The sequence below is a fragment of the Ambystoma mexicanum genome, chromosome 9, assembly GCF_040938575.1.
Source record: "Ambystoma mexicanum isolate Mex_15411 chromosome 9, UKY_AmexF1_1, whole genome shotgun sequence".
In the NCBI taxonomy this organism is placed as follows: domain Eukaryota; kingdom Metazoa; phylum Chordata; class Amphibia; order Caudata; family Ambystomatidae; genus Ambystoma; species Ambystoma mexicanum.
The window spans coordinates 275,639,281-275,652,023 of NC_090931.1; the positions used below are offsets into that span (position 1 = coordinate 275,639,281).

Genomic DNA, 12,743 nt, shown 5'->3' on the forward strand with positions numbered 1-12,743 from the left:
CCTCTGTCTCATGTTGTCATTAACATAGTGAAATGAAGTCCTTTCGAAATTATTAATTTGCTCTTTGTTTCTCACTTATCTGTGCCTAGAAAACCATTGATCTACTAATTTCCTATTTGCATATTGAAAAGTTACTTTTGTTTTATTTTGTTTTCCAAAACAGAGGAGACGAAACAAGTTTTGCGACTCAGTCTAACCGAGTTCTCCTTGCCTAAGTTCTATTTGTTATTTGGCATTAGCAAAGTGAAATCGGCAGCTGTGATTGCATTCAGATCCAGCTATCGGGATAGGTCGTTCTCGCCTGGTTCGTATGAGAGGGAAACGTTTGCCTTGACATCACTGGAGACGGTCACTGAAGCCCTCCTGGAGATTATGGAGGTAAAGACAAAAACACAGACCGGTCATTTAAATTGAATATCTAATTGCATGGTGGATTAATCTGTGAATTACACTTTTGTGGGTTCCATATGCATTTCGAAGTTTAAGAATGTAAATGCTCAGCCCCTGAAAAGAAGTAGCATGAGGAGTCCGGTGAGTTTCTCATCCCACAATGTAACTGTATGTGACACAAGCTGACAAGCGAAAGTAAGCGCTGAAGTTAGAAAGATGGAATGTCAATAACTTGCCCCATGACTAGCAATAGCAGGCTGCCAAGAGCATACATTTGTATCTGGGAGGTTGAGATAGTGGTTGCCATGTACTGCTCCGCTGAAAGTCAACAATACTCACTGGCCACCAATGTTGTGCTTTTGTTTGCCGAATAACCTCTTTCATCTCCCTTGGCTAATCTTTTTTCAAAAGCTCGACTGTAAGGAGACTGTCCAGGCTTGAGTGAAATCAAACGAGTTTGATCAGCGACGTGCATGGCGACTGCTTTTAGAATTGCTCTTGCGGCACTAACTTTGATAGATGCCATTGAAGTTCATGACATTTCCCCGCGATTCAACCGTGCTCCTGTTGAGGGCCCACGCAAGTGACAGATGTCATTACATTTTAGAAAACATGGGGAACAAATACTGGTTAGAAAAGTGGGGAAGGTGAAACTAGCTAGGGTTTTCGTTTCTGGCAGGGGGCATTGGACGTGCCAGATTAGGTGCCATCAATCTTTCCTGCATTTAGGTCCCCTTCCAATGTATATTGCGATCGTTCTAGCATCAGCAGAAGGGATTGTAAAAGGCATTCTGCTCTGTCAGCATGTCCTTTACTAGTCATTTTATTTTTCATTGGCAGCTCAGATACGTATGCCAAAAGGATAAAGGCAATTACATGTCAAGAGTGATTAAAATATATGAGCATGCGCTCTTGCACATTTTTCTTTTTAGTATGCCATGGTTTGGAGGTGGACGATGAAGTGCGAGAGGATGCTCTTACGAGGTGTTACTTTAATACTAATAAAAGAACCATGTAGTCCGACAAAGGAAATGCTTGTAAAATGACCTGGTTAATTGTTAGTGTGATGATAATCATGCACATTTAAAATAAAATGATATTTGGGATAAAATAATCCTAACGGCTAAACGCCTATTGATTTTACTGGCTTTAACATAGCCTCTCATGTTTGAAAGTGAATGCCAAGAGAAGTCAACAGTCAAAAATAGTAAGATAGAAATCCACAAACTATATTGGCTTTCATAGAGCTGCATGGGGTTGGGTTTTCTGTGGCGCACAGACACGTGTAAGCTTAATGTGCGGGAATAAGTGGAGGAGAATGATTGCAGAGAGTTGCAAAAGGTGCATGAGCAGAGTACAGTGCCACACAATGGAGGGAAACTAAGAAGGATTTGAGGAAAAAAGAGTGGCGAATATATGTAGAAGAAAATATTTATTCTTGAGCAGAAACATGGGGGCTGAGGTGGTGGGGGGTAAGGCAAAGGGACATTTTTAGACATTACATTTAGTAACACCCCAGTTGGACCAGGTTATTTAATCGCATGTCAATTGCGACTTGCTCAGCCTTTCATCTTCCGGATGATAAAGTACAATTCAGTCAAGTAAATGCACAGAAGCAGAGTGCAACATTAGATAGTGGGGAAAAAACTCTGGGCACGTTCTCAGTTTAGGTGGTGAGCATCCCAAGTGAGCCTCGTTGATCACGCCACTAGCAGCACTCCATTTGCCTGTTGGCGTGCCTGTGTTCTGGGAATTTCTATTAGCATTGGATAAGTGACAGAGCCAGTTCTCATTTAAGGAGCTATATTAGTTTGTTGATTGGTAAAATACCATGCAAGCCAACCTAGCATATCGCCTGTTCTTCTAATTAGTAGCTTGTTCAGGCAGGAGCTGATCACTCGTTACTCCTGAAATCAAGATGCTTGGAAGTGGGCAAAATTGGGAGCCGATGGTGTTATAGATGCCTCTCACATGGAATGCCCCCCCTACCCCCCCCCCCCGACACCCCGCTCTCCTATTTTGGCAATGATGGACTTTCAAAAAGGCCAGTGGTGCTAGGGCAGTCCTCTTGTTCAGTCTCGTCCTTATGCAGTGATGGAGTACCAACGAAATTAATATTAATTATTTTAAATTGGTGGATTTTAGAAAAAGGTGAGCCCTGTGGAAGGCTAGTAGGTCTGGGGGGGAAACTCATTGTAATTCTCCAGCTTTTACCCATCACGTTTATGTAATGAGGCACATGAAAAAGCTAACACTAAATGGGGACCTATCATAACCTGCCGAAGGGGCTGAGGAAGTGAAAGCCACATGTACCTGTCTCTGCCGATCATTCTCCAGAGGAGTGAACGATAAAATAGCGCACAATCGAGGTACTACATCTTATTCATTTGTGAGATGTTGTAACCCCATTCTATAAAACATTGGTAACTCTGAAAAGCTGCCTGGTGCAGGGAAGCCAGTCTCGCATCGGGTGGACGTGACTCAGCATTTCAGTGTTCTGATGGCGATGGTGAGTGCTGCTTAGTTGGCTAATAGATATTAGAAACACCAAAGGACTGTTCTTTGTGCTGTGTGAATGGTCAATACCTATCTCTCGCCCCCTTAACCTATAGCTCTCTTTTGGAAAGTTAACCAGGTGTTACTATTTCTGCTTGCATAGATCTGTGTGTAACCCGTCTGTCGTACATTTGAACATGAGCAGGTATGGCAAAGCCTTTCATTCCTGTAAAAAACAACATAAAATTAGCACTCTTGAGTTAGGTTATTGTAATCAGTTAATAATTACGCCAAAATGTATGTTCAACCAAGGCCACTTTTCCATTTTGATCTCTGCAAATGTGAAGCTATTGATAAATTATTTATTGTGATTAATATTCGTGTTGTCAAAGCTGTCCTTGTCAGTGATTGTTTTTTTTCCCAAATGTTAGAAATGTGCACTTTCTGATAAAAGCGTCATTCTGCTCAACCATTGCACGTCAATGTGAGATGAAGAAACAGATTTGGTTGGTGACCTCCATGTTGTTCCCCCAGAGAGTGTTCTTTTCTCCCCAGGTAACTGGCAGGCTGAGGTCTGATTCAGAAAGGATGTGACCAGCAGTTTGAGTCGCACTCTCCCTTTTCGGGTCGGACTAAGCCTCTTTCCACTTCTGAAATGACATGTCCGGCTAAACAACGATTCTCTGGTGGCTTGCCCTGAAGAATGCCATTGGTTATGAGTAAATTGAATCCTTTCAGCGATGACTATTCATTTCGCCTACCCCACGACCACCACATTGTCTACATCCTGGTGGAATTCCCCTTTAAGAGGGCCTGTTAGGAAATGCGTTTCTTTTTGCAGCTTTCCCATCTTTTTCAGTGCTCCCCCCGCTCCCCTCCCGTCCAGATGTTTGCAGACTGTTTTGTGATCCTGAACTATTTTTAGTGAGAGAGCTTTTTAAATTCAATCGTTAGCTTAGCTCATTTTGTTTTGTGGGCAATGGTGAGTTTGTAAGGCTGCCATTGCAGGGCAACCTATTTAAGCCTATTGTGTAGCACGAATTCCTCTTATGCACTGTTGTGCTGGGTAACCTTGTGTTGTCCATTCCGTTAACTTGAAGGGCATTTTGCCCTTAATCGGTGTGGCCCAGGAAGGCTGGTGGCAGTGGTGCATTATTTTTACACTTTTGGGTACACTCTTGCACATCATACATTTTTCACCACATGCTAGCTATTTTACCTCCCCAGTGGCCAAATTTGTTTAAACTCTATCTTTTCCGACTCACTGTCTTTTGCGTCCATCTGCCACCCATATGTGGTTGTGCTCTTTGCGGAAGTAGCTGTTGTGTGCTGGGAACTGGTTTAGACTGGGTAGGGAGCTCAATACATCCCTAATCCAAATCCAACCTAGAGTGAGGTCATGACTGTGGCTGATCTGGCTATACATGATTGTATATCCAGTCAGATTATGGAGTCAGAGTTAGGAAATTATTTCTTTTTTTACAACTTTCCCAATGACCTGAATGGGCCCCAGTAGAAAAGCTGCTGATTGATGTGGACCCTATCCGATCTTTTGGTGAGGAGGCCATTTTGAACTCAATCACCTGCTTTACATCTATCATTTTGGATGCACCACTGAGCCCCTGCGGCTATTGGGTCAAGCAGGGTCCTCCATTAGCACCAAAGGGAAAGGCTCTGACTTGTCAGGTAACCGGAAATGCAGGCAGAAGTCCTGAGTAACTGCCTGTGTTCTTTCAGCTACTAGTGCCCCTCCTCCCAGGTGTCTCACTTTGTTTTTTTGCCCGCCCCATCTGCCTACCCCCGCCCAACCACCACTCTTTTTCCCCTGTCCAGACAGCCACCCGGCCACACTTACCTGCCTCTTTCCTACGGTCCTGCATCGTCTGCCTCCTGTCATGGAAATACAAATGGGACTCCTCCCTTTTCTATTTGTCAGGCTGTGCCATGTTTTTTTTTTTCTCCATAGGTGACTAGGCACAAGCCATTCACCCGGAACCTCTTTCCCACTGTAAAATAAACCTTTCAACTATTGCCACTCCGGAGGGGATCCCTTTGTGGTAATAGTGATGACTATAGCCATGAGAGTCGGTGGGCCAGGGTCCTCGCAAGCTACTCGCTGCACTCTATCTGCCCTGCCTGTGCCCATAGTGGTAGTTATCGCTATAATGAAACCCTTTCAGTAGAAGTACTAACTACTCCTACTTTAAGGCAAGAACTACAGGAAAACATAGTTTTTCCTTTCTTTTTCTGTAACATGTCTTATGATACTTTTTGATGCATCATGGCCTTGCTAGTGGCAGTGTTCTCTGCAGGAAAGCATTTAGGCCATTTTGATGCACAAAATGACTGTTAATCATGGTTTAAGCCCTGTTCTTTGTATGCATTCTCTTTGTAGACCGCTTTCCTGTCACTCCCCGGATGAATTGCCTGGTAATCCACAGAGACCCAAACCCAACTTGCTTGTAGAGCCCTAGGTAGACCAAAACCAGGGCCTCCTCTCTGTTGAGGGATTGAACTCTTTTCAATGATATGCCCCCAGACTGTTCTTAAATAGACAGTCAAGTGAGGCCAATCACTTAAGAGCGGGAGAACACACCGCTACAACCACTTCTGTAAAGAAATAACACGGTTTAGTAATTCAGGCGAAAGAAATGGTCAGGGTAAAACAGATGTAACCGAGATATACCTGAACTGGTGGCTTAATCTTCCTCTTGAAAAACCCCAACTCAGCTATCCTAGAAAAAGAAGGGACAATTAATCTGTTGGATGGGAGTAGAGGCAACCAATACAAGAAAAGAAGAGAACCCAAATGAAGTATGTGAATTCTTACCACTTGCACAGGGAAGGTAAGATGAACAGAAATGTACCACAATGACTGGGATAAAATAACAAAGGGGGAAGGTTTAGTACAGGAGGTACCCTGGTGGAATGAGGAGTGCGCTAGGGTCGGGATGGTGCACGTTACTGCAAGGCGTCCCAGGTGCACTTACAGTGGCATGTAACAAAATGTGGGGGCCATGCTGAGGGCCCCCCCCCCATCTTGGCAAAAAATCACGGGTCGTGCCACACTCTGGGCCGGCCTAGATTATCACGCTTGCACAATACACATTAACGTGCTGCTGAAGGGGTATGCCACACACATTGTACTAAGAGAAAAATATAAATATGTGTTTTAATGCAATATACAGCACAACGATTTGATAAAAAGTCAGAGTGCTTTCAATTGTTTTGTAGGGTAACACCAATCCATTACATGCAAGTCACCAACAGTGAACAGAAACATTAATGCTTTGCTATTAAAAATGCCATGCCACATTGAAAAGATGTTCCAGTGGCTGCACAATGTAGACCAGTGTAGACACCTAATAACATTACAGTAAAGCATACCAGGCCACATTTAGACATACCTAAACTGGTTGCACCAAAATGTCAGTTGAAGCAATGAGACTCATCAAGAAGAGAGAACACATTCAAGCCCGGGTCTCTGCAGCCTCTAACAACACAGCTGAACTCTTTAAAATCTGCAAGGAACTGGTCAATCCTGTTGCTGTCTCTACCTCTCCTATTCCCTCCCATGCTCTGGACTCTCACTTCTCTGCTAAAACTCAGGACATCTGTCCTCTATCTCCTCTTCCTTTCTCTCGGCCCCTTGCTGGCCATCCATACCTCTCCCCCTGATTTCTCCTCTTGCTCTCTGACAACAACTGACAAGGTTTCTAGACAGTCTTATCTATGAAAGTGTCATCCAAACAAGTGCTCCCCTGCTCCCCCAGAACCATCAAGGACCATGTTGACACCCTCACTACAGCCTTGACCGATTTCTGTGATCACTCTTTCGCCACTGGAACATTCCCCTCTCCCCTTAAGCACTCCCTTGAGCGCCCACTCCTCAAGAAGCCGTCTGCCGATCCTACCTGCCCAGCAAACTATCACCCAATCTCCATCACCCCTTTCCTGGGCAAACTCATCAAAAAGCTAGCCATCTCCCAGCTTACACTCCACACTTAATCTGTTGGTTGTCTCCATGACCATCAGTCTTACTTCAGAGCTGCCAGAGACACTGAAACTGCTCTCCTGAACACCCGTGAAGATCTGCTCTAACCTTGAACTTTCCTCTACTTTTGACACAGTCAAACACGCCATCCTGATCTATCGACTACGTGAGAATCTGGGCATCACAGATCAGGCCCTGGGGTGGTTGACCTCCTTCTTCTTGGACTGCCCCTCCCAGGTCTAACTTGGTCCTTTTCTTTCTGCCACCTCTCTCTCTACCTGTGGCATTCCCCAGGGCTCTATCCTCTCACCCTGAATTTTCAACCTTGACTTGGCCCCTTTGGCCCACCTGATCTCTACCTTCTCCTCTAACTTTTGGTGTTATGCGATGACACTCAGCTTTCCTTCAGGCTCCTCTACTCTCTCGCTCATTCCTTACTATCTATCTGTGATTCAGGATTGGTGCGCCTCCAACGATCTTAATGCCAGTAAGACAGAGATCCTTCTCATTGGGACCCCAGCTTTCCCTTTCTCACTCTGGCCGCCCACCTTGGGCCCTCTTCCTTCGCCTTCCTGTGAGGCAAAACACCTTGGTGACATCTTCAACTCCACTCTTTCTTTCCTCACATCTCGCACGTTGCCAAGAAGCCCCACTACCAGCTGCTCCTCCTCAAAGGGACTCTTCCCTTTCTCACGTTTCCCCAGAAACTCACTGTCTCCGGAGCCCTGTTTCTCTCTAGCCTGGACTACTGCAACAACCTCTTTCTCAATCTGCCTTTCTCTATGTTCCACCCTCTTTAACTAATCAAGAACAGAACTGCAAGACTTATCCTTGGCCTCAAGCCCAGGGATAATATCTCTCCAGCCCTGAAATCTCTCCATTGGCTCCCGGTGGCTGCAAGGATCAAGTTCATGACCCTTTGCATTTTCCACAAGGCTTTCTGGGGTCGGGGCCCACACTACATCCAATGCTCTCTTCCAAAATACCTTCCTTGTAGGGCCCTTACCCCCAGCTCCTCCAACTCTCTAAGGGTTAGACGCTTCTCCAGGCAGAGAGTGGGGGGTGGATCTCTCTCCTCTGCAGGTGACTCCCTCTGGAATTGCCTCCCAGCCCCTCTCAAAGTTTAGCGGACCACCTGAAGTTCCTGAAGCAGCCCACAACTTTCATCTTCTCCTATGCTTTCTCTCTCTCCCTCCCCTGCTCACCTACCTGACCTACCTGTCTGCTGCACCGACTAGTTTCCTGGCTACCATCAGAGTCCCACTGAGTCCAGGCTCTTTCTTGATCAGTCACCCTTGCACTGCCTCCGGGCCTACCACGCACTTGGGGGCTGTAACTGTAACCCTACAGTCCCTTGTTCTCCTTGCACTACACAGAGTGGACTGCCCTGGCTGCACTTACTCGGAGCAGTACTGCCCTGTTGTCTCCTCCCCTCTTCCTTGCACTTCCCCCCTCCCTTTCCCCTTGCATTTCTCATTCTCGCTCTTGCAAGATCTGAATGACACAAGGCCTAGTAAGATCGTTTGTCTTCTCCTCCCTCTATCATCGCTCCCTTGTCTGTTTGCACTTTAGAAACACTTGTGTACAGGCGTATTTTAAATGACGTATATCATACATCATATAATTTTATCACAGATGCCCAGAAACATATACAATGCCGCAGTAAGAAACGTCTAGACTGGCAGCACCCAAATGCCAGTCTAGGCAGGTAATTACACTTAGCAGGACTGCTTTATCAGAAATACACAGTTAATAAAAAGTCATACCAAACTGAGGAATGTCTAGACTGGCTGCACCAAAATGCCTCTTTAGCCACCAATTCGACATATTATACCTGCTTAGCCTGGACATGGACAACCATTATGATTTATCACAGAATCTCGCCCCCACACATCCCCTCTCCCTCCCACCCTTTACCCCATCCTCCAAAATCAGCTCCTTGGCCCAGAATTACCTTCACGTTCCTCTTCCTTGGCCCAGAGCTTAAGTATGGGGCTCCTTGCCACATAGTGAAGTACTGGGATGAGGAAGAGTGGGACTATGAGTAATGTAGATCACAGGTAGCTAAATCAGGCTATTCCTCCATGTATCTCTACCTCATCCCAGTACTTGTGTATGAGGCAGAGTGCCTCATACACAAGTACTGCCTCATACACAAGTACACAGACGAGGAAGAATAGGGCTAGGAGTAATGACGATTACCAATACGTAATAAAGGCATTAAACACAAGTAGTGCCATAACACCATTGAGTTGACTGGACTTCAGCACTCCCCCCTGTAATTTTGGGCTATAATGACTCAAACTGGCTGACCTTCAGAGCAGTTGCCGGACAGAAAAGGACACAGATGTTAAATGGCACCTGGGTTTCGCTGTTAACAAGGGCCCAGCACCGTAAAGCATTTCACTGTTAGTGCCTGCGTTCAAATGGCAATTTTTTTAGGCAATTTAAATCATGATGTGGGTTTAGTACTTGCATACCAGGGGAGTGATTGTAAGGGTAGAGAGGGAACAGGAGACAGGTCAATCTCACAGCAGTCCATAAGTGGGTGCCTTCAGACTTAATGGAGAGTTAACTGCTTGTAACATTAAAGCTGCTCTAGAATGGTCTCATTAAAATGTGTAAAGAAGTTAGATGCTCCCACACATATGTTTGCCCCTCCCCCACCGCCCATGAAGTTAGCTCCTCTCCCAACATTTAAAGGATTAGCCCCCCAAATGTAGGTTTTGTTGCATCCCTGAACACATGTACACACACCATTCACCATATACACACACCCAGCCATCCATCCATACATTTAAGCGTGCACCCTTTCACCATACATTCTCACAGGCAGCCACCTACACATTTAAGTGTGCACCCTTTCACCATACACTCGCACAGGCAGCCGCCTACACATTTAAGTGTGCACCCTTTCCAAATACACTCATACACGCACATGTCATGGAGTTTAGGGGAGCCCTATTACTTCAAAATGAAAATGGGCCTCATTACAGGTCTGGCGATAACCGTGCCAGTGCTACCGGCAGGTTGCCACCATACCCATAGTAATTAACCGGCGCATGACGTCCCAGTAACACCCAGGGATTACAACCCTGGCGGACTGGAAAGTCAGGCGCCGGTAAATTGTAAGTCCCCATTCCCATAAAGTCCCGTAGGACTCTATGGGAATGGGGACCACGGAAGCACCGGCACCTTTGTTAACAGTGCCAGTACCTCGTGAAAACTCTGCGGGCGGGTGCCGTTCCGCCTGGCAGGTCTGACTTTCTGGGCGGGACGGCACCCGCCCGCATAGTTGTAGTTTGCCGGTCTGGAAACAGCGGTGCCGGTACCGGCACCGCTGTTTTCAGACCGGCAAACATAGAATGAGGCCCATTGTTTCTTTTTGAAGTCACTCTGACTTCATAAAGAAATGATTTCCGTTAAAGACCGAACCATAACGGAAATAATTTCTTTATGAAGGCAGAGTGACTTCAAAAATAAACTATTTCTTTTTGAAGTCATAGGGCTCCCGCGACCCCATGACATGCAGGCCTCCAGCCTGGAGTCTTCCATGTCATGGGATGGGGGCAGCCCTTGGACTTCAAAAAGAAAGTTTTTTTTTGTAGTCACTCTGACTTCATAAAGAAATTATCTGTTACAGAATCACTTTCTTTATGAATGCAGAGTGAATTCAAAAAGAAAAATGTGGAAAAACAAAATTGAAAAAATATTTGTTTTCATTTGTTTTTTTTTTTCAAGTTGGGCCCTCTCCCAGGACATGTGCTAGCAGGGCCCCCCGCACCGTGGAGGCCCCTGTTACGCCAGTGTGCACTTAGGGTCCTCAAGTAGTTGATGAAATTTGGAAAAAGTCACAATGGCGTAGAGCAAGGCAGGCAACAGAGTAACTGGGTGGAGTCAAGATATGGGAAGATGACAACAAAATGTTGGTTAATACTTGCGGTGAGATGCTTCAAGCAAGGTGTGTTCCGGATACCAGTCCGTGAAAGCAGGCAGTTGGTCGGTACAAAGGGAGTCGGGCAGCAGCAGTAATACAGGATGCAGTCCAAAAGCAATCCGTTTGGGTGAGCAGGGGTTTTGTACACGGAGGGAGCAGAACAGGTTCTGATTCAGGCAAGACATAGTCCAAAAGCATTCCGGATGATCAAACCAGTTCGGTAAACGGGAAGGCAGACTTAAAGTGAAGACGAAACTTCCAAGGACGGAACGAACGGAAGTAACTACAATTGGAAGCAGCGTTCCGCTTTCAACAGCCCGTTTCCATGGAAGCCTCCATTGTCTTGTCTGTGAAACGGAGCAGCGAAGCGACGGATCTTCTGGCAAAAGAGGGTAGCAGGCCTACTGAACGGGTGCCGGGTAGCAGGACCAGGGTCTCTCCTTGCCCTGCGAGGTAGCACAGAGCCCTGAGGTGTAACACTTCCTCTCTGGTATAGTCTGAGGAGGTTACTGTATATAAGCATGCACGTTCACAGGCTGCCTTCAAGGAGCCATTTGTGAGAGAGAGAAGTGGCTGGAACTGTGTATACACACTAGGTAGAGTGATGACATTGTTAGTGGGAGATCTGACTGTCCACGATTGGAAAGCTGCTCATTGAATGTTGCAGGTACTTCTGTTGGTGAACTGCGGTCTTCACCACTTTCATTGGAGCCATTCTTTGTTGACTGTTGGAGGGAAGACCAAGCAACACCAGTGACTGATATAACCATTGGCCAAGCCAGTGACCGCAACCGGCAGCGCTACTCTTTTATCAATGGGGGACACCTGGAAAAAGTATCACCCTTTCATAGACTAGTGTGCCAAGCTAGTCAAGAGACCTCCTTTGCTGTCCTTGTCCTTCAGAGCTCAGAAGAGTCGCCGAGCCAGTAGCTGGTTTGCATTCTCCTGAGTTGGGACTCCTCCAGTGCATGGATCGAGTCTAGTCATGTGCTAGAAATCTTGCAAACGTCCTCTATGTGGTCCTGGCACCTCATCACTCTACTGCTCCTGCTCTTCACCAAGAAGAAGGCGCTGTCATAGTACATCTGCCCTGCTGCATTATACCTCCTGGTCCTGTACAGGCTTGATGCAACTGTATCTCTAGTATGCTGCGTATGTAGGGTTCTCCAATGTCAGGTGAATCCAAAGCAGAGTATTATTCACTTCATCAAGGGCTACAGGCAAGGTGGTGATCCAGTTCATTGGGTCCCTAATGGAGACCGGAAACACCGGACCACCTATCAACCGTCTCCTGACGAAGTCTCACACTTGCTACATGTGGACTTCCACTAACATAACCAATGGTGGGAGGAGATGTCCCCAATAATTCCAACTTACCTGGGTCCTTGTTTTTTTTATTTTCATCAGGGCCAGAGAGGTTGAGTTGCCAACCTATCTGTGTTCCCCCCTGCTCCTCACCGTTGGGCATAAAGTCCACTTAAGGCAGTGTTATCCAATTTCTTTTGTATACTGAGCCCCTTTGAGTATAAACTATTGTTCTCTAGCATTGTATGGCATGGATTCACATGCTCATGAATATTCCCCGTTGTCAGGCTGGGAATGCTCGGTAAAGAAAAAATCAGTTTAATTTCTGACCTGGTATGTCTCATCCCTCGGCAGGGGGGGGTGTTGGGGGGAGTGAAGGGTGGCAAGGAGGTGGAGGGTATACCTTCTTCTTGGCCAGTGGCTCCCCTGTCACCAGGGGGTTGGCTGGCGCCGCGGGAGGGGCCGCCCGCGCAATAGGCATCCTCGTCTGTATCTCGGAGACCAGAGTGTGCAGTGCCAAGAGAATGTCCAATGAGAGGTCTCTAGGCAGCAGCTGACGCGGAGCTGGCAACTGAGGTGGAGGTAAAATCAAAACCTGGGGCATAGGCTGGGCACCCAGGC

At 46.4% G+C, this 12,743-nt stretch overlaps 1 protein-coding gene across 7 annotated transcripts in view; it reads left to right on the forward strand.

Moving 5' to 3' along the window:
• The window catches only part of NF1 (neurofibromin 1), a 3,279,657-nt gene that overhangs the window by 2,402,164 nt on the left and 864,750 nt on the right, over positions 1–12,743 (forward strand). For all 7 annotated transcript variants that reach the window (XM_069614617.1, XM_069614618.1, XM_069614621.1 and 4 more), the window contains one exon: positions 164–378. In XM_069614617.1, the coding sequence (XP_069470718.1) occupies positions 164–378 (215 nt within the window). The remainder of the gene's footprint in view (positions 1–163; positions 379–12,743) is intronic.